The sequence below is a fragment of the Papio anubis genome, chromosome 3, assembly GCF_008728515.1.
Source record: "Papio anubis isolate 15944 chromosome 3, Panubis1.0, whole genome shotgun sequence".
In the NCBI taxonomy this organism is placed as follows: Eukaryota; Metazoa; Chordata; class Mammalia; order Primates; family Cercopithecidae; genus Papio; species Papio anubis.
In genome coordinates this window covers 36,387,220-36,409,611 of record NC_044978.1, presented here as the reverse complement: position 1 = coordinate 36,409,611, position 22,392 = coordinate 36,387,220, and the positions used below count along the sequence as shown (strand labels likewise).

Sequence of the window (22,392 nt, the reverse complement as noted above, 5' to 3'; positions counted from 1 at the left end):
TTTTCCTTCTTCTCGACCTAGTCCTCTGCTCACCACAGAAAGGCACTTTGCATCTCCACGGTTTCAGGAACATCTGACCCAGGTGGCATTGCCAGGCTCTCAGCTGCGATTGCTGGAAAGTGGCTCTGCCATCCCAGCCCCAAGGGCTTGCGTAGCATCGGGGGCGGCATCTGACTGCCTCTGCTGCTTTGGTGCACAGGCTGCCTGATGCTCACATTAACGCCTTGAGAGCATTTTGTTAGTAAAGTTCCTCCATGACGGCAGTCATACCATTTAAAAGTCTCTTGAAGATCCTGAATGTCTTCCTCACCCGCTCCCAGAAGAGAATGTCCCCTTTCAGGGAGACTTCTGTGGTGGTGGGATGGTGGGATGGCCCTCCCTTTCCCCTCTTCCAAGCTCCGCTGCCGTCACTGTGGGATTGGCACCAGGGCAACCATGTTGTCCTCCCCAGAGCGGTCTTCCAGATTCCCAAATAACCACACAGCCTGCTGCCGTACTGAGCAAAACAGCTACATTTCTTGCCCTTCAACCACCAATTCCAGTCATCTCTGGGTTTTATGTAGAAGCCAGAAAACTCTCTGGGTTGCTTGGCTTTCAAGTAAAACTTTAATCCGTCAATTGAAAGCAGCACACCGGCCACTCACATCCCTTCATTCCGGGTGGTGACGAGGAAGCAAAGCTTCTGAGTCATCTCTCCGCCTCCAGCTGGAATGCAACTTTGTCCATAGCTGAATTTCTTTGAGGGATTGGTCAGATTTCTCTCAAGCCCAGAATTGCTTTGTGTTCCCAACCCCTCCTTTCTCTATCCAGTTAAGAGAAGGAGGCTCAGCCTGTGGCCACGTTTGTTCTCCTCTGGCCAAGAAGTGAGCTCAGCTGTGGGAGGCAGTGGTGGGTGTCAAGGCCAAGTTGGCTCTTAATGAGGCCCTCACTCCCAAGAATTCCACAGGCCTGTGAAGCCACCTGTGTGATGCTCTCAGCCCCACTGTCCTAAGAGCCAGACACCGGCCCCACCACCACCACAGGCAACCTTGAAAGAAGACCCGAGAGACTTGGGGACGAGATGGGAGGCTGAGGCTAGAGCTGCAGGAGGAGCCAAGAGTCCCCAGCTAGAGCCCCACAGAAACAGAAACTTGGAAGGGAAAGGCCATCGTTGGAGGAAATTGATTGTCAAGTAAAACTGCTAACGATAACACATTTGGGCTGTGAGATCCACATATTTCCATGACACAAATCTATTTAAAGTGCACGGCCAGGTGGTACAGAGTGCTTTGGTATGTGAGCGTGCTCTGGTGCGGTTTCGATGGGAAGGGCTGGGTGCTCTGGAGCAGGGTGAAGGTCTGAAGGATTCGTAAAGCACACCTGCACCTCTTCCTCTTCTCTGATTGTGGGAACAGGATAGGACGTGAGAGACAGAGCCATGTGCTGCAGGCTGCAGCTGGCAGAGCCACCATGCCATGTGTGGTATTGCTTTACCAAAGAGCAGTCAGGGAACTGACTGAACAGAGCATCTCTTAATATCATGGCTATACATTAAAACATCCAAATCATTGTTAAGGAGAATGTGCTACACATGAATGTGTATAGGACAGATCCATGCGGCACAGAAGTACAATTTGAGGCTCACTCTTTATACACCCACAGTATTTTTCTCTCAGCTATTGCCTGTATAGCGCTTTCCTGGAAGTCCTCTCTGTCTTACACTGCTCAGAAACAGAGCTGGCTTTCCTGGGAGTTGAGGTCGTGTGCATATGTGGAAGGGCAGCCTCCACTGGGCAGTGCCTTGGCTGGAAAACTGGAAGTTGGACCCAAGGACCGGATAAAAACTGTAGACAGATTGTTGGGCCAGGTCTACGGCATTCACCCTCTCTGGCCAGATCCCTGGTAGCTTTGCACAGCCTCACCCTCCCTCCACACACACACACAGACACACACACGTGCGCACACACACACACAGCCTCTTTCTCAGTGTAAGACATGACCCAGAGCTCCCCTCCATGCCTGTATCTTTCTTTGGCTCTTAGTGTAGGTGGCTCTGGAACTGCACATGGGTCCCACATGTCTCATGCATGTTCGGGCTTCTCTCCATCCCTCAGGACAACCATGACCGGGAGGTGCAGGAGCTGAGGCAGTTGCAGAGGCTGAAGGAGCAGGAGCAGAGGCAGCGCTCCTGGGCAACTGGGGAGCTGGGGGCATTTGGGCGGAGCAGCAGTGAGAATGATGTGGAGCTGTTGACCAAGAAGGGTGCAGAGGGTCTTCTCCCCTTCCTGCACCCCAGGCCCATCAGCCCCGCCAGCCCCTCCTACCGGCCCCCAAACACCCGCCGCTCCCGCCTCTCCCTGGGTCCCTCTGCTGACCAGGAGCTGCTGACCTTCTTGGAGAGCTCCACCCGCAGCCCTGAGGAGCCCAACAAGTTCCACAGCCTGCCCCGGAGCAGCCCCCGGCAGGCCAGGACCACAGTAGCCTGCCTGGAGCCTGAAGAAGTGAGGCACCGGGACTCCAGCTTTGCATACAAACCTCAGGCCTCGGGGGGCCAGGAGGAGGCCCCCAACCCACCCTCAGCACGAGGGCACCAGCATCCAGCCGCCCAGCCTGAGGACCCTGCCTCTGCCTTCCGCAGAGCTCGGCACCAGGGCGTCAGTGTCCTCCGAAAGAGGTACAGTGAGCCGGTGAGCCTGGGCTCAGCACAGTCCCCTCCTCTCTCGCCATTGGCTCTGGGGATTAAGGAGCATGAACTGGTGACAGGGCTGGCCCAGTTCAACCTCCAGGGTTCCCAGGGCATGGAGGAGACCTCCCAGCTGACTTTGAGTGACTTCAGTCCAATGGAGCCAGGGTCTGTGGGGCATGGGGTCCCGCAGTCCCTCAGTGCCAGCAGCAGCAGCCTGACACCCATGGGCAGAGATGCCCTGGGGAGTCTCAGCCCAGCCCTGGAGGACGGCACAGCTGCCCCCGATGAGCCTGGAAGTGCGGCTTTGGGATCTGTGGGTAGCAGCGACCCTGAGAACAAAGATCCTAGGCCTCTGTTCTGCATCTCGGACACCGACTGCTCGCTGACCCTGGACTGCTCAGAGGGAACCGACTCCAGACCCAGAGGCGGGGACCCAGAGGAAGGCGGGGAAGGGGATGGTTCCATGTCCTCTGGGGTTGGAGAAATGGGGGACAGCCAAGTCTCCTCCAACCCTACATCCAGCCCCCCTGGGGAGGCTCCTGCCCCGGTCTCTCTGGATAGTGAGCCCAGCTGCAAGGGTGGCCTGCCCAGGGACAAACCCACCAAAAGGAAGGATGTTGTAGCACCAAAGAGAGGCTCCCTCAAAGAGGCGTCTCCGGGGGCCTCCAAGCCTGGGAGTGTCCGGCGGAGCCAGGGGGCAATGGCCAAGCCCGTGCGGACCCTGACCGCCTCGGAGAGCGAGGGCATGCGCAAGGTCATGCCCATCACCAAGTCCAGCAGAGACGCCGGCTGGAGGCGACCAGAGCTGTCATCCCGGGGGCCCTCCCAGAATCCCCCCAGCAGCACAGATACTGTGTGGTCACGCCAGAACTCCGTGCGGAGGGCCTCGGACACGTCGCCCAGGAGGACCTCCACAGGCGCCGAGGAGCAGAGGCTGCCGCGGGGGAGCAGCGGCTCCAGCAGCACCCGTCCGGGGAGGGACGTCCCCCTGCAGCCCAGGGGTTCTTTCAAGAAGCCCAGTGCCAAACCACTCAGGAACCTCCCCAGACAGAAGCCTGAGGAAAATAAGACCTGCCGCTCCCCCTCCGAGGGCCCCGAGAGTCCCAAAGACCCCAAGACCCCGCCGGTGCCCAGCATCCCCCATGAACTCCCCCGTGTCCCGAGCTTTGCCCGGAACACGGTGGCCTCCTCCTCTCGAAGCATGAGAACAGATCTTCCTCCCGCGGCCAAAGCCCCCGGCATCACTCGGACAGTGTCGCAGCGGCAGCTGAGGGTGAAAGGGGACCCCGAGGATACCACTCCCAAGGACAGCAGCACATTGAGGCGAGCCAGCAGTGCCCGGGCCCCCAAGAAGCGCCCAGAGTCTGCGGAGGGTCCCAGTGCCAACACAGAGGCCCCTCTGAAGTCCAGAGGGGCTGGGGAAAGGGCCTCCCTCCGTCGGAAGGACTCCAGTCGGACCACGCTGGGAAGAATCCTCAATCCGTTATGGAAGTGATGGGTGCCTGTCCTCTCCTGCCTCCTGGGATTCAGACGGCGAAGACTGACTTCTGGGATGAGGATGGGGAAAGAGGCAGCATGTCTTTGTTACAGATAAAGCAGCCACTGGTGCCACTGCTAGTGACACTGTCGGGATGGCACAGTCCGGGAGGCCCGTGGACTGCAGCCTGCTGTGCTGAGCCCTGCTGCAGTCCAGCATCCAGATGGACAAAGGTTCACTACTGTGAGGGCCACACCTCCCCCATGCACCCCAGCCTCCCCCAAATCCCAGATCCCGAGAAAGACTTAATAGGAGTGTAAGGTGACATTCTTATGAAACAAGTCAAAAAAGTTTTTTTCTGGCCAGTTTTTATATATCAAAGACTTTCTTTTTAATATAAAAATTAGCTAGGTGCAGTGGCTCATGCCTGTAATCCAGAACTTTGGGAGGCCAAGGTGGGCAGATCGCTTGAGCCTAGGAGTTCGAGACCAACCTAGGCAACATGGAGAAACCCCGTCTCTATCAGAAACACAAAATTAAGCCGAGTTTGGTGGCACATGCCTGTGGCCCCAGCCACTCCGAACGCTGAGATGGGAAGATCGCTTGAACCAAGGACCCCACCACTGCACGCCAGCCTGGGTGACAGAGTGAGACCCTGTCTAAAACAAAACAAAACAAAAATGAAATGTTTTAGTTTTGGTTCCTTTTGCAGAGTGAAATGCTTCCCAGGAAAAAATACATACATACATACATACATACATACATATATATATATATATATATATATATATGTATATGTGTGGGGTTTTTTGTTTGTTTTTGAGACAGGGTCTTGCTCTGTCTCCCAGACTGGAGTGCAGTGGCACAATCATAGCCCACTGCAGCCTTGACCTCCCAGACCCAAGTGATCCTCCCACCTCAGCCTCCCTAGGAGCTGGGACTACAGGCACCAGCACAACTGCCTGGCTAATTTTTTGTTTTGTTTTGTTTTGTTTTGAATTTATCTTTTGTAGAGATGTGATCTCACTATGTTGCTCAGGCTGATCTCGAACTCTTGGGCTCAATTGATCCTCCCACCTCAGCCTCCCAAAGTGCTGGGATTACAGGCATGAGCCACCACACTTGGCCAGTATATCCTCAATATGAAGATATTTTTATCTTCCTGTGTTCTCTGGCCTCAGAGTTTCACCTGCCGACACACTGTCCATTGCTGGCAACTGGACTTCCCCACAAGCCTTGGGTATCCTGTGATGGGCTATGTCTCCCTGAAGATTGTCTGGCTTGCCTACTTCTCCGTGCATGACTCTGGGTGTGAGTCTGTCTAGGAACAGGAGGGAAAGTTGGACTCAGACAGAAATCTGATGCTTCCATGTATTCAGGGCGCACATTGTGAGCAGTGGGGTATGAGCCTCGGGGGCCTCATGGCTGCAGGGCAGGCTTCCCTGCAGATGGGTGGCAGCCCCTGGTAGCATGCTGGATTTCTCTGGAATCTAGAAGTGCCATATTTTAGTGGAAAGGCATCAGGGCTGTTTGACAGTGTACGTCTTTCCAATCCCATGTTCCTCCATTCGTGTGTCTGTTATAAAACTGAGTGAAGGCTGCTATGACCTGTGTTCACTCTGGTTACAGGGAGGTGCAAACCATTCTGTCTCCCAGCCTTTCTTCTCTCTTTGTGTGCCCCCAACACTTCCTTCTTTTCTAACATGGCCTGGAGAGAGTCCCTCTCTCTCCTTGTCTCTGTTTCTTAATAGTTTTTAACATTGACATCCCTTCCTTGGTACAGTGGTTTTTAAATCCTGAGAAGAACCAAATCAAGTTTTTTAAAGCAGACCAAAAGCATGAAATTGCTTTCAGAAGAATGTATATCATCAGGAAAAGTTTGGGGGCAGGGAGGGGGGAATCATGCTTTTTTCGAAAGAAAGAGTTCAAAACATGGACTTTTTCTACCCAAGGCCCATTTCACGACTCCTCTGAGACTAATTGGGAAATGGGAAAATTATTGGAACTTTTTTTTTTAAGAAACTTTGTTTTTTGTTTTTTAATTTTAGGTCACTTATTAGTGAAACGTCGTTTTAGATCTGACATTGGTAGGTAGATGGATTTAGGCAAATATGATGCGTTTGTGGGGAATCCACATGGTTGATGTTAGACCCTCCATTCTGCAGACTGTTGCCTCTCATCTAAGTTAATTGGAAATGCTGAGCTTCCGTCACTCAGCTGAGTTTTAAAGGCAAATGTTAGGACTGAAGTAGTAAAGCACCTGACCACAAAACCTCTTGTAAAAATGGCCTGAGTAGGTATTTCCGGGGCTCCACAAAGATGCTTATGGGAATCCTGAGCTGCTTTTCACCATTTCAAGAAGCCTAAGAAGTTATATAGTTAATCAGGTAGACAAAACAGTTCAAAGCATAAGGTCCATAGTGGTGGGAAATGAATGAAGTGATTCTAAGTTTGTGGATTTGTGGAAAGCAGAGGGGTCGGGACCACTTGGAGGAACCCTGGGTACCGAGCTCCCAGGCCCTTTCTCTATCATGGATGCTGAGTGACTTTGGCAAGTCACCACCTCTTCCCAAGCCTGTTTCCCATATCACAGATGTGGGGCCGTGGCCTTGATGATGGTCTCCACGGGTCCTTCTGAGTCTATGAGTCCAAGTCAGGTCAATCACCAAGGACCCATCTCTGCCCTGGATCAGCTCCTCAGAACCAACCCCCAGCATCTCTAAAGCAAAAGCCTCACCCCAAGCGCTGCTCAGAAGAAAGCACCTTCAGCATGAGTTGTTGCTGGAAGATCTAATAAGCTGTGTTTCCTGGGAAGTGGTGCTTAGCCCTGTGGACGACTTCTGTATGCATCTGTGTGAGCAGATGATCATTCTATTACCTTTTATTGGTAGTAAGCTTGGAAAAATAATTTAAGAAAACAAATGGAGAAATGTAAATAAGTTTCAATGTAAATTTGTTTAAGATAAACTGAATGTATTTAATGGTCCATTTATATGTTCTTTTATGTAACATGTAGTTTAATAAAGTTCCTGTTTATGAGAGTCGTGTTTCATCTCAGCTTCTTCCATGGATGTGTCTGTGTGATCTTGCTGGGAGAGTATTCAATTTCCTGCCCAGAGAGAAGCAGAGATCCAGGAGGCGAGGGAGGGTTGGGATGCAGCTGACTTACCCTCCAAAGCCTCGAGAGCCTAAATGAGGCTGTTGGCTGTGTGTCTTCTTGCTAGCACAGAACCTGCTCATAATTGAGGGCTTAGGGAGTGGGCCTTGCCCCAGGCCGTGGGGATGCAACCCCGCCTCTGACACGCAGGCTGGAGTGCGCAGCTCACGTTATTCCATGCTGAGCTAAGTTTTAGGTCATCTCCGTGGGCCTGGCAAGTCTAGATGGTGTCCTGGGTGTCCTCCTGCATTTTGGTTCAGGACACCATTAGGAAATCACAGCTCACCTCATGGCTGACTCAGGAATGAGCAGAGAGGAGGGAGAGATGGCTTTACATGACCAGCATTGTGCATATGTGAAAAGGAGTGGGGATTATGTCATGTTTCAGTCCTTGCTACTTTCCTGCCTTATCTGAAGTGGGCTAAAGGGACATCCCTGGGTCAGAATCAGCAGATGACAGTAAATGATATTCTTGTTGGGAGTTGCCGCTTGCTCCCTGAACATTTAAAAGCTGGTCTTGTCTGTGTTGTAAGCAGTTTGGGACACCAGACTCCTCCCAAAACCTTCAATCCTGCTGTTGAAGGGATTACTGACATGTACCGCCCCCACCCCACCACCAAGAAAGCTTTTTATTTTTCTAATGGGCCTCAAGTAATCTTCCGTTTCTCCTTCCCTTTTATTTTATGGCTTTCATAAAGAACCTGTGGTTTCATCCTCCTAAAGAAATTCATTAAATTCAAGGAAACACCATCTCCTAATTGTTCATTCAAGACTCTGCATATTTATGCGTTAGGGTGAGGGACCCCAGAAGACTTTGGTAGAACTATTAATTCACCTTCAGGGGTGTGTACATTTGTGAATTTCTGCCTCTAAGGGTGCAGTATCCTTCCCCTACCTCCCCACATATGGCAGTGATGACATTTTGCAACTTTACGGAATTTTCCATTGAAACTTAAACTTAATTCATCATTATATTTTTGCTATATGCTCCAACTCTGTCAGAAAAAATCGAGAATTTTTTTGGTGCTTGTCCCCAAACACATATAAGCATCAAATATATAAACCAAATTTGAATAAAGGATGTTGCATCTGATCACTCATTAAGTGCTGTTTAAAATTATTTGGGCTGTGAGCACAAACAAACTGGGGCACCGGGGTCTCTGCAAAATCACCCTGTGCAGCCTCTGTGGGGAAAGAATGCATAGCTCAGATCAAATTTGTGGCAGGGTTGAAAACATAACCCAGAACACCCGCTCCTCGGGGCTCTTCATCCACTAATATCTCCCGGTTTGGATGTCCCACAGTTCACCGGATCTCCTAAGTGAAGACAAGAGTAATGTTGTAGTTGAAGAAAACGGCTTTTCTGTCTGCTGGGCCAGAGTTCTGCAGTGGGGCTTTTGGCTTCCTGATTGATAGGACAATTGGACTGGCCGCAAGCAGCATTCATAGTCGTTCATTCACAGACCCTTTACCAAGGGCCCACCAGGAGCCTGACGTCCCTGACTACGAGCCATGGAGGGAGGCACCTGGGCGTTTCAGGGAGGATGCCTATTCCAGGTCCTCACCGATGGAGGATGGAGTCGTGCCAGGCACCTGGAGTCAGGTCCTGGGCTTTTCCCTGCGCCTCAGAAACACACTAAAGGGCTGAGTCATGCAGGCAGTCCCCAGCTCACAAGCAGAGGATGTTCCCCAAGTTTGCTTGCAATGAGATTTGAGGATTTCAGAATGCACTTTCTCAGAGCAACCACGTCATGCATTACGGGTATGTTTTCAGGATAGCACATTAGAAAGATATTTAACCTGTCCCCTGTGGTCTGAATGTTGTTCCCCCTCAAATTCCGGTGTTGAAATCCTAACCCCAAGGAGGTAGGATTAGGAGGTGGGGCTTTTGGGGAGTGATTAGGTCATGAGCCTGGAGCCCTCATGAATGGGATTAATGCCCTTATAAAGAAGGCCCAAGGACGCGCAAGCATCCCTTCTACCATGTGAGGACACAGCAAGAAGTGACCATCCATGAACAGGTTCTCAGCAAACATTGGGTTTGTCAGTGCTCTAATCTTAAACTTCCCAGACTCCAGAACTGTGAAAAATACATTTCTGTTGTTTGTAAGACCTTAGGTCTATGGTATTCTGTTATGGCAGCCCAGGCAGCCTGAGACACCAGGTGTGGGTAGATTGTGGCACCGAAATTTCTACAGAAGAGAAGCTCACTTACGGCAGTGTTCCTGAGGGAAAAGGCCAGGAGCACCAGGAACGTTTCTCTTCTACCTCCTGCCATCAAGTGGAGGTGAAGGCACTGCAGCTCCAGGGCACTGGTGCCCGGAGGAGTGATGTCCACTCTCCACTGCTGGAGAAGAAAGGACCTCTCTGCTCCTGAGGCAGGACTGAATGCAGAAGCAGACACAGGGGTTTCCGTCTCCCAGGTTAACTCCAGGAAACATGGGTCATTTCTCTAACCGTAATTGCCTTTTGGCTGTTCTCCCTAATAGAGAGCACCCCGGGCCAACAGAAGGGTGCACACCCTCTGCCTTCATTTTCTGGGAGGGAGGCTGGATTCAGCCCTAGCCTGCTAGACAACTAATGAGAAGATGGCAGAGGCTGTGTGGATTGCATACAGCTATGTGTGGCCAGGGCCAGGGCCACGGACCCATGAGCCAAGGCCAGATGGTAGCTGGGGAAGTGAGCCACCTTGGTGAGAGCCGGGATGATCACTGCAGGTGGTAAGCTTCCCTCGGTGCCCCTGACTCGACAGTGTTGGAGGATCCAGCGGCACCCACAGCATGGAGTGCTCCTGTGCACAGCCCAATTACTTGGGGGTGGTGATTCCTAGTCCCACCCCAGACTTACAAGCCGGAATTTTTCCAATAGGCCCCCAGATTTGCACTTAAGAAATTTTCCACTGATTGATTTTCCCTCCTGCTGTTGAGACCCACTGGGCTGGAGAGAGGCAAGAAGGCAGACTGGTAAGAATGCCGGGATTCCCATGCAGGCTCGTGAGCTGTTCTCCATGCTGGGACCCTCTTAGAGCCACTGACCAGGCAATGTAGTTGTGTTTCGCTCTGATCAAGCAAGACAGAGGCATTTACTCGGAACTCAGCATCCGATTAAGAGGAGAGCTGCCTCAAAGGAGCCTGAGGATCTTAAAACATAAGGACTTCCAGTCATACGCATGGCCACTGAGAGTCTGGAGCTCTCAGTCACACAACCTTAGAGCTTCCATAACAATGGCTCCTGGGGGAACATTGGAAGTGACACTTCACTAGCATCTTGCCATAGCTGCCATAGTGTATGTGAAGCATTTTACTAACAAGTGCTGAACAAGGCCACACCCATGTCTGAGTACCCACAGTAAGAATTTGTCAGCAAAACTATTCTTTGGAACCCTGTTCCCTGGACCTCTTGGGTCTTGGAGCTTTCCACAGCCTTCACGAGGATCACTTCAACTTGGGCCTTGGGAGCCCCATCTAGCAGCTGCGGTTCCTTCCCTCTTGCTCTGTGCTGGGGCCAGGCAGGCCGGCATCTGCACTGACCTCACTGGTCAGGAAGGGGGTGGGGTGCAGCTCTCCAGGGTGCTGACTCAGAATGCAGGCAGAAGAAGGGACGCGGGAAGACAGCCTCCCACCCTGTTTTAGGATGTGGAAACCCTCCCTGGAAGGAGGACCGAGCCTGGTTCTTTCCAAAGTGGCCAGCATAGAATAATTGACCATTTCCCATCTCCCATGCTGTCAATGGCTGCTCATCAGTCTGAGAAGTTTGTTGGAAGAATCTGGACAGTCTTGCTACATTCAGGGATGATCTTGCCAGTCTAGGCAAGTGCTGAAGAAGGGTTTGAGCTATATTTGAATGAAAACAATGGTTCAGTCAGGCTGAGTGGCGCATGCCTGTAATCATAACTACTGGGAGCCCAGGAGTTTAAGACTAGCCTGGGAAACTTAGTGAGACCCCATGTAAAAGAAAAGAAAAAAAAGAAAATGATGATTCAGCTTTGGAAGCTGCCTCAGCAGAAAGAACAGTGCCTCCATTCAGCTATGGCTGAGTGGAGCCGTCAACTTCCCTATTGGCTGTATTTCCTTCTTTCCCAAGGCACAAGAGGTTCCCACCAGCTGATTCATCCCTAGGGAGGGGAGGGAAGAGGTGGGCTCCCCTGCAGGGCAGGCTTCTTCACCACTGCTGAGAGACTGAGGCAGCAGAACAGCTTCCCCACCCCCACAGGGCCTCCTACTCCCAAGTTCAAGATCGACTCCAATACAATAGAACTGCGAATCACTAGATAAGCAGCGGGGTAAAGTGCCTAATTGTTCTCAGCTCTTTCTCAAGCCTCTACTTTTCTCAACCAGTTCACAATGAGTTGAACTCTGGCTGGAGCTTGTCTTCCAAGAAACTCGTGGCTTTGCACACAGTACTCACCACATTCCCACTGTCCTAGTGACCAAGCAGGAGGTGAAACATCATTCCCACTTGTCAAACATCATTCCCACTTGTCAGTGGAGGAATTCCTTCCCGGAGTTGTGAAGGGGGAGCTTGTGAACCAGTGGTTCCATGTGGCTACCATTGGCAATGTTCCTGGAACGATAGCACCAGAATGAGGTCCACCTGGTCACTGGACATTGTCCTCAGCCCTGGAACCTCCCTTTCAGGAGGAACCTTTCAGGAGGAACAGCATTTGTATATTCCTCTTGGATTCACCCACATGGCAGAGCTCTGGAGTACGAGGACCGTCACCTTATAACAGATTCGCAGTGGGAGTTAGGAAAAGTGTGTAACTCCGGGAAGCACTGAGTCTTGCAGGGATTCTGGAAATGGGGTGCTCAGGTCTGTGTTGTCTAATGGCTCCTCAGAATCCCAGTCATCCTCCACCCCAGCTCGAATACTTATTTTTTTTTTTCCATTTTTAAACATTTTATCGAGGAGAAATTTGAAGATACACAAAAGTAAAGAAGCACCATTTCACCAAAGAGGAGATATGGACAGCAAATAAGCACATGAAAAGACACTCCTGATTATCATTAGCCATTAGGAAAATGCAGATTCAAATCACAATCAATAGCACCATACATCTATCAGAATGGCTAAAACAAAAAAACAGTGAGAGGCCGGTCAAGGTGGCTCACACCTGTAATCCCAATGCTTTGGGACACCGAGGTGAGCGGATCACTTGAGTCCAGGGATTTGAGACCAGTTTGGCCAATATGGTGAAACCCATCTCTACCCAAAAATACAACAATTAGCCGAGCATGGTGGTGCACAACTGTAGTCCCAGCTACTCAGGAGGCTGCGGTGGGAGGGGCACTTGAACCTGGGAAGTGGAGGTTGCAGTGAGCCCAGATCACGCTACTGCACTCCAGCCTGGGCAACGGAGCGAGACTGCATCTCAAAAAGAAAACAAACGAAACCAAAACAAAAAAGCAGGGACAACATCAAATGTTGGAGAAGGTGCAGAAAAACAGGATCACTCATACATTGACTGGTGGGAATTTAAAATGGTAGAGCCCCTCTGAACAGCAGTTTGACAATTTCTGACATGCAACCATAAAATCCAGCAATTATTTTACTTGGCATATGCCAGAGAAAGGAAGACCTAAGTTCATGCAAAAGCATGTACACTTTTGGCCGGGCACGGGGGCTCAAGCTTGTAATCCCAGCACTTTGGGAAGCCGAGACGGGCGGATCACGAGGTCAGGAGATCAAGACCATCCTGGCTAACATGGTGAAACCCCGTCTCTACTAAAAAATACAAAAAAATTAGCCGGGCGAGGTGGCGGGAGCCTGTGGTCCCAGCTACTTGGGAGGCTGAGGCAGGAGAATGGCGTAAAACCCGGGAGGCGGAGCTTGCAGTGAGCTGAGATCCGGCCACTGCACTCCAGCCTGGGCGGCAGAGCGAGACTCCATCTCAAAAAAACAAACAAAACAAAACAAAACAAAAAACATGTACACTTTTACAGCAAATCAGCAAATTTATCCATAACAGTTAATAACAAGAAACAATCCAGAAGTCCTATAACAAGTGAATGGGTAAATAAACTGTGGTATATGCATATAATGGAATACTACTCAGCAATAGCAAGAAATGAACTATGGATACATGCAAACACCTGGGTTAATTTCCACAGAATTATGCTGAGTGAAGAAAAGCCAGTCGCAAGAGGTTACATACTGTGTAATTCCATTTGTACGCCATTCTTAGAATGACAAATTTATAGAAATGGAGAACAAAGTAGTGGCTATAAAAGGGCAACACAAGGGATCCTTGTATTGATGGAAATGTTTTGACCGCATCAATGCCAGTATCTCGACTGTAAGATTGTACTCTGGTTTTGCAATATGTTGCCACTGGGGGAAACTAGGTGAAGGGTACACAAAATCTCTCTGTAGTATTTCTCGCAACTTCATACATGTAAGTCTACAATAGTCTGTCTTTCTTTTCTCTTTCTTTCTTTCTTTCTTTCTTTCTTTCTTTCTTTCTTTCTTTCTTTCTTTCTCTTTCTTTCTTTTCTTTTCTTTTCTTTCTTTTTTTTTTTTTGGATGGAGTTTTGCTCTTGTTGCCCAGGCTGGAGTGCAATGGTGTGATTTTGGCTCGCTGCAACCTCTGCCTCCCGGGTTCAAGCGATTCTCCTGCCTCAGCCTCTGAAGTAACTGGAATTACAGGCATGTGCCATCATGCCTGGCTAATTTTGTATTTTTAGTAGAGATGGGGTTTCTCCATGTTGGTCAGGCTGGTCTGGAAGTCCCGACCTCAGGTGATCAGCCTGCCTCAGCCCCAAAGTGCTAGGATTACAAGCATGAGCCACCGCACCCGGCCAGGTCTACTATTTTCTAAAAATACAAACCTTAATTTAAAAAAAATCTTAGAGCATATAAAAATAAAGCAACATTACATTCCCATGCCTGATAAAAATGAAGGCCAAGAGCGATGGCTCATGCCTATAATCCCAGCACTTTGGGAGGCCGAGGCGGGCAGATCTGTTGAGATCAGGAGTTTGAGACCAGCCTGACCAACACGGCGAAACCCCGTCTCTACTAAAAATACAAAAAGAATTAGCTGGGTGTGGTTGTGTGCTCCTGTAGTCCCAGACACTCGGAAGGCTGAGGCAGGAGAACCACTTGAGCTTGGGAGGCAGAGCTTGCAGTGAGCCAGATTGCACTACTGCACTCCAGCCTGGGCAACAGAGCGAGACTGCATCTAAAAAAAAAAAAAAAAAAGTATATTATACATATGAAAACAATTTCTGCTCTAATATTATCATATTGTATTATAATAGCAACAACCAAAAATAGAAGCAAAGTAACTAATTAGTTTCATAATCAGTAGATGCAAAAACCAAAGAAAATATTCTGAAAAGAATCTGGACAACAATAACGAAAGCAACAAAAACACAGAACTTTTTCTACCTATCACAGGCTCTTATGAGGATTACAGTTAAATTTTTAAAAATCAGAAAATAAAAATAAAGTTAAAACGGCATTAACAAAAGGCAGCCCATTGGTAGCGAGGCCCCAAGGGAGCCACGCGTTCACAAACTAGACTGATGGTGCAGTTTTTAAAAGCTAACTTAAAACTAGCGATTACAAACACAACGAATTAGATTATAAGAAAATATGGAATCTTATAATGACCTTTTACAAATGGAAGCTCAGAGAAGCAACATGAAAAGCATCCACCAGCTCAAATGCTTCCGTCCATCATCTTTCTTCTGACCCGTGGCCTTGGAATAGATCTTTCCCTCTCTCGAGCTCTTGGAGCACCTGGGGTCATCACACTGATCCCCACCTGCCTGACTCGACAGTTGTTCCTGTTTGGCCACTGAACTGGGCAGTGACCTTCTCAGGGTGTGTGTGTGTGTGTTGAGGTGGTATATTTTTTCATCTGTAGAGCTCTCCAGGACCCAGTGAGGGCCAACATTAAGTGGGTGCTCGCCATGTGCAGGCTGATGGAATTGAATACACGAAGGGAAGATGCTGGGATCTCCCTGGTCCTAGGGGAACACATGATCAAGACCCACTGCCCAGGGACCTGCTCCAGATCAGATCTCTGCCTCTGCCTGGGGTTGGCCTCGGCGGGAAAAGGTGACAGCACCCAGGACTTCTGTTGAAAGCTCCCATAGAGGGAGCAAAGAAAGGGCTTCTGGTAGACGAGGGTGCTTAGAGGCCAGAAAAGGGACAAGAGCAAAGATAAAGACAGTACCAAGTGCCCGAGGCACCTAACCTAGGCTTTACATTGAGAAGAATGGCAAACTCATGGCATCCCAGAAACCCTCAGGCTTGTCAGGAGGGAGCTGGAGTGGTCATAGCCCCCCTGCAGGCAGTTGCCTCCCCCTGTTCTGAACACTTCTACACCACACCCTCAGGCACTGAGCAGCAAGGAGCAGCCAATGTGCATTTCAAGGCATGTCCTACATCCCTAGTTTGCAGAGGGCTCAACATATTCCAGGGGATATTGGGAAATGGACAAGCTGGGTGCTTGCGCTCTACCAGCAGCTAGGTGGGGCCAGCTTGGCCTTTTATTAGCTATTTGGCCTTGGGCAAATTGCTGAACATCTCTGCTTGGGAACAATAGCTGTATCTAATCGCAGAGCAATCGAGAGAGTTAAATGACTAAATGTGTTGAAACAGTGCAAATGTTTGCCATTATCATTCTTCTAGGTCAGAGCACAGACATGGCAACTTCTCATTTGGAAATGCACTCCTGGAGTTCTGCCTGCCAGAGAGATGGCTGTAGAGACCTGTGTGCCTCAGGTGGGGAGTCACAGCAGCCTGATGACTCAGGGCAGTGACCTAGGATGCCTTGACGTCACCCCCATCTGCTTGGTGACCTTGGGTAGGTCGTTGAACCCAGCTATGCCTCTATTTCTGCTTCCTCCTCCACTGGAGAAAGCAAGGCATGGTTCCATGACACCTGACAGCACATTAATAGCCAGATTGTGTCTAATTTATTGGATCTATAAAATGCGTTTGCTTCCAAAGCCCATGATCTCATCCTCAAGGCCAAAGTCTTCTGGGGAATCCCTCCCATCCAGGACTCCTGGCATCCCTCCCTCCTGGAGAATGTTTGCCCAACACTTATAAGAATGGAAGGTGCTGTCTACATAGCAGCAGGCACTGTGTCCCTTCAGGGAAAGGTCAAGGGAACACACTGTGCCCAGAGCTCTCCCTTAAGGTCAACAAAGCCCAGCAGAAGCAGGAAGAACAGGGAGGCTCTGTCTCTGGGGCCCAGGACTCTCTTCCCTGACTCCACCTTGGGATCACCTGCTTCCCAGGCACCACCTGCACTGGTGTGTCCTCCGCCCACATCGACGCTGTCACCCCAGCTGTGAAGTAGGCAAGACAGGAGGGGAGGAGACATGTAGTGCCCCAGTGACTGTGGAACACTAGCAAAGAGGAGTCCTCAAGATGTTAGGGAAAGAGTAGAGGCCTGGAGGGCATGAAACCTCCTGGCCTTGTCCTGGGCGAACCTGGGCAGTCACACATCTTTTCTAAATGTCTGTTTCCTCATTCTTCCAAGGGAGGTGGGCTCAGTGTCCAAGTTCCCATCAGGGTTGAAGTTCTTTGACTCTCATGGCACAGTTCTTGGTAAGAGTGTTAGGATGTTGACCCCCACTGCAGCCCACCCCTCTGCTCCAGTACTCACATCTTACGCCCGTAGCCTCCACCCATCTCCTAGAAGGGGCTCAAAGAGCCCTCCCCTCGCTGCTCTTTGTGGTCCCTTCCAGAACCCTGGGGCCTCTTTGAGAACCTGTGAATATTGATGGGTGGTGGCATGAGCTTTGGAACCAGACACACCTGGTTCAAATCCCAGCTTTGCACCTATGGATTGGGTTACCTTGGGGAGTCACAGGTTCTCATCTGTAAAATAGTAAAAACCATGCCTACCTTTTGGGGTGCTTATTTAAGTGGTGCATAGGAGGTGCTAAATAAATGGTCAGTTGAATTATTAGGGAAGTCCGTTCTGTGACTATGTCCTGTATGCTTCATGACAATGGCTGGAGCTTTGTTTCCTGATGGGAACACGTGTCAGAAAAATGGTGGGTAGTCAAACAGGCTTACACCCCTGTTCCATCACAAATGAGATGCAACCGTAAGATAAAATAACGATGGCTTATCAGCCAGCACCAAAGGAATTTCCAAAAAGAGAAGTTCTCCGAGCACTTTGAGCATACCAGACTATTGCTTCTCACATGGGGTACACTATTTGGCTGTTTCTAACAATGAAACACATCTCTAAGGCTTGTCACCATGGAGCCCTCTTGGAGGAAGGGGCCAGGCATCTCCCAGGGGCCTCTATCACATTTCCAACCTGTGGCCCTCCCAGTGTGGCTCGGGCGGCTGTGCACAGAGCTTCGACCTGCTGGATGCTGTTCATGGATATCAGCTGGTGCAGGGCGAGCTGGGAGCCAGCCTGGGTTCCTGGCTGATTGTCCAGGTTTCTGCTAACCCATTATGGGACTTAGTGACTAAGCAAGCCACTTGTTCTCTTTGTGCCTCTGCAGCCCAGAATGGGAAGACGGCTTGCCACCTGCCTATCTCACTGGAATGTAGTATGGTCAAGGGAGCTCGTTCTAAAAGGGCTTTAATCTTGAGTGACAGGTGGCATATTGTAACCGAATAGTGGTTTTAACCACATAATATTCTTACCAGGAGCTAACTCTGAATATTATTTTGCTGTAGATTCAAAATAACATTGCTTAGATATTTATATGTTTATAACATATATTTATAAACATATGCTCAGATATTTATAAACCTGAGTGCAAACATAGCCATCAGGAAAAAAGGTTCACCTAGTTGTTTCTTTCTTCATTCTGCTGGTTGATAAATTGGCCTCCCTGAGAAATTTTCCAAGCCCTCAATTCCAATTCAGTCTAGTAACCAATAGAACTGGTGGCATGACCCATCCCTGTCAGGATGGAATTTCTAGGAGCTTCAGACTCCAAGTCAGTTGGAACCCCAAACATTTGGAGCTAAATCAAGTAGCACAGGTTTTCTTGTCTGCTGAAGTCTGCTGACCCTGGTCCCCAGGGAGCTGAAACTAGGGATGCAAAACTCATCTGTGCTGTTAGAAGTCAGGAGGGCAGGGGGTGACCTGAAGAAGACACAGGGCAGGGAAAGAGGGATGTCGGGGGAGGGGTTCTGTGGTCTGGAATGTTCTGTGTCATGATCTGGGTGCTGATTACTTGGGCAGGTGCAATTCGTGAAACTTCATCCTTACAATATGTATAATTTTTTCTATGTATATATACAGTGTTTTAATAAAAAACACACACACACAACAGGACCATGCAGGATTTGGGGGCATTCATGATGGAAACCCATTTCGAAGGCTGCTTCTTTGAGAGGCACTCTGACACTTACTGTTCAGACCCTCGCTTCAAGAAAAGTCCTGTCATAAACCCTTGACCAACTGCCCACATTAATACCCTGCTCAATTTCCTTGCCAGCAACTTCATGGGTCCATGGGTTCCAGCAAAACTGTTGACATCAGCACATCAACACATCATACCCACACTCTGCAGAGGCTTCTGGATGTGTTGTGCTCAGAGCCAATGCTGAAAAGGCTGTGGGAAAGGCCCACAGTGACGTCATTTCCTCCAGCCAGCGTGCACTCCCATTAGAGCCCCGTCCAGGTTCTGTGCTTACCTGCCCAGGTTAGTCAATGAGCTCATCTGAGGTTTGAGGCGGTTGTCCTGGAAAGAGAAAAAACACTAAACAACAAACATAAAGTAGTACCTGAGCCTCCCACCCCCTAGGAGGCCTTCACCTTGAACTTCACATAGGAAAAGGCCAGCTAATGCCAGTGCGTGACTTCAGACTGGGCACTCATGTGCTAAGATAAACACAGCCAAGCCCTTTAAACAAACATTATGGAAATGTTAGGCCAAGCAGTCAGAAAATGGAATCGGGCAGAGGACGGGACACAGAGAGTGCCAACTGGGGGCTAGAACATTCTCCTCCTGCCACCAAGGAGCCGTGTGACTGGGACAACTCACCTGCCCTCTCTGGGCCTTGAGTTTCTTAACCCAAAAGTGAGAAATTGGGTAGGGGTAATTTCTAAGTTCCCTGAAAAGAATGGAATGAAATCACCATGCTCATGCAGTCAGGGTTTGTACAGGTTGGTGGGCTGGGTTTGCATTGTCTTCTTCTGTGCTAGACTGCAGGAGCAGAAGAGGAAGCTGACCACATGCCTCCGTTCACATGCAAAGCCCTTCCATGTCAGGTATTATTCTATTCTCCCCCTTTATCCCTAGTCTCCTCTCCTCAGCAGGCACCCGCCACAATGTATTTGATATCTGTTCTTAGATATGTGTGTGTTTATATATGTGAGGGGTGTGCGTGTGTGTGTGTGTTGTGTGTGTGTATCTATCTATAGATATATCCTTGTAAAATACATAGCACAGTTTGGGGTATGTTTTAAATTTATATAAATGGTAGCATGTTGGAAATCTCATTCCGTTTCTTTACTCTGCACTCTGTTTTCATGATCCCTCCATGTTGCTGTGTGTACATCTAGCTTGTTAATTCCTACTGATGCACAGAATCATTTTTTGCTCTTTTCGAGACAGAGTCTCGCTGTGTTTCTCAGGTTGGAGTGTAGTGGTGAGATCTTGACTCACTGCAACCTCCGCCTCCTGGGTTCAAGCGATTCTTGTGCCTCAACCTTCCGAGTAGCTGAGATTACAGGTGTGTGCCACCTGTACACACCTCTACTTAGAGATGGGGGTTTCACCTTGTTGGCCAGGCTGGTTTTGAACTCCTGACCTCAGGTGATCTGCCAGCTTCGGCCTCCCAAAGTGCTGGGATTATAGGTGTGAGCCACCGCGCTTTGGTATGGGATCACCACATTGTTTTTATCCATTTCTCTCATGCTGGACACCTATGTTACTTATATACCATGTTACCACACATAGCGCCACTGTGGACATTTCCACATCATCCGCTTAAGGACCTCAAAGAGAGTTTCTTGGGAGCTGTTGCCTCATAAGACAGAGTTATCTGCAGTGTCCTGACTAGATTGCTCTAGGGGTGGGGGCAGAGGACATAGTGGCACAGTGCTGGGGAAGGAGAGGCTGGAGAGGGGCTTGCTGAACGGGAGCCAGTGTCTGGCTGAGTTGTTTGGTGCTGGTTCCAGATTCTCTCCTCCGGCGAAGGTGCAGTTTTTTCACTGGGTCCTATTTTAAGAGCTGTGCATCCCCTTACTTTATAGTCCGCATCATGGTTTGAGTTAAATGTGAATTGATTTACTATTTGACTGTCTGTCTCTCCTCCTAGACCATGAGTTCTCTGAGGGCACATACAGTGGCTTTCTCACCCACAGTTGTATTACGCCCCGTGCCTGAGACCGAGCTAACACAGTAGATGCCCAGCAAACAGCCAGTGGCTTTATAAATCAGTGAGTGAGCTTGAGCTGTGACAAATACGACTGAAGCCTCCAGGGATTAGGAAGGGAAGAGCACTGTCCAGGCCACAAAGCTTAAGGAGCCCTCACTGTCCGGTGCCCATCTGCATAGGCAAGACCCGGGAATGAGGGTCTCCCTTGTCTCATCCCAGACACAGCTCTGAGCCTCAGACACAATTTTCAACTGCTCTTTCTTTTCTTTTCTTTTCTTTTCTTTTCTTTTCTTTTCTTTTCTTTTCTTTTCTTTTCTTTTCCTTCCTTCCTTCCTTCCTTCTTTCCTTCCTTCCTTCCCTCCTTCTTTCTCTCTTTCTTTCTTTCTTTCTTTCTTTCTTTCTTTCTTTCTTTCTTTCTTTCTTTCTTTCTTAATCTCAGTATCACCCAGGCTGGAGTGCAATGGCGCGATCTTGGCTCACTGCAACCTCCTCCTCCTGGGTTCAAGGGATTCTCCTGCCTCAGCCTCCTAAGTAGCCGGGATTACAGGTGCCTGCCACCATGCCCAGCTAATTTTTGTATTTTCAGTAGAGATGGGGTTTCATCATGTTGGCCAAGCTGGTCTCAAACTCCTGACCTCAGGTGATCCGCCAGCCTTGGCCTCCCAAAGTGCTGAGATTACAGACGTGAGCCACTACACCGGACTTAGGAAAGCTTTTGACCACAAGTTTAGCATCTAACCTGGTGCCTTCCTCTTCCCTCTCTCTTCTTCCCTGTCTCTTTCATTGAGCGTCAATTATGCGATGACCCTGTGCTAGCATGTGAGCTTCCAAAACTCTCAAGAATTCACTGTCCAGTAGGGGGGTGGGGGTTGTGAAAATAAGTCATTACGATGCATAAAGAAGAGTTTTTTTTAATGACAATGTCGTCGCCTGGGACACTGGAGGCACTGGCTAACTCGGGCAGCATTGAGGAGGGGACTCTTGGGGCTGAATTCTGTCAAGAGGGTGGTGGTGAGGTGCCATCCCAGCCGGGGTTACCATGCATAGGTCTGAGTGAGGATGGCACAGTGCCTTCAGGTGGCGCGAGGGTCCTGAATTTCTGGAGCGGGAGGCTGAGGCCAGGAGGCTGGGTGGTGATGGGCTGGGGTGCAGGGAGGTGAGGCTGCAGGGGGAAGGGTGGGAGGCACAGCCATATCCTGGGGGCAGTAATTCATCAAAGACTGTACAGAGTAGGCAAGAACAAATTAGCACTTGAGAAGATTCTCTGGAGGTGTCTGGTGAGGAAAGACTCTGAGGGCAGGTAGGGATTGTGAGGCTACGACCTTGGTAGAGGTGACAGGAGCTGAGGCTCTTTCTCCAGCAGCTGTGGTGAAGGGAGATGGGCAGGGGGAACAGAGGGAGGAGGCATGGCCCTGGGCACCTGGAGCCATCTGAGTGCAGATGGGGTGGGCAACCTTGGAAGTGCAGGGTCACCCCTTCATACACATTCATGGAAAGCTGTAGAAATGTGTAGACCTGGGTGTCCAGAGAACTGAGGATCTGCGGTCCCAGGGGATAGGGTGTCACTGGGGCGAAGAGCAAGAGAGCCCTTCTGAGCCAGAGAAGTGCCTCCCCTGTGGAATAGGGGTCCCCAGTCTCATAAAACAAGCAACCATCAGCAAAGTTGTTTTCCAGAAAGAAGAAAAGGCCACTCGGCCGACTGTCAGCCTTGCTTGGAAGACGGAAGATAAGTCCAGCCCACTCAGACCCTGGGAAAGGTTATCCAGGTTGACT

At 49.7% G+C, this 22,392-nt stretch overlaps 1 protein-coding gene across 3 annotated transcripts in view; it reads left to right on the top strand.

The window, feature by feature from the left end:
• The window catches only part of FHDC1 (FH2 domain containing 1), a 41,164-nt gene extending 36,554 nt beyond the window's left edge, over positions 1 to 4,610 (top strand). For all 3 annotated transcript variants that reach the window (XM_021938869.2, XM_003899274.5, XM_021938868.2), the window contains exon 12: positions 2,094 to 4,610. In XM_021938869.2, the coding sequence (XP_021794561.2) occupies positions 2,094 to 4,160 (2,067 nt within the window). In that variant the 3' untranslated portion in view covers positions 4,161 to 4,610. The remainder of the gene's footprint in view (positions 1 to 2,093) is intronic.
• The last annotated feature ends 17,782 nt before the right edge of the window (positions 4,611 to 22,392 follow it).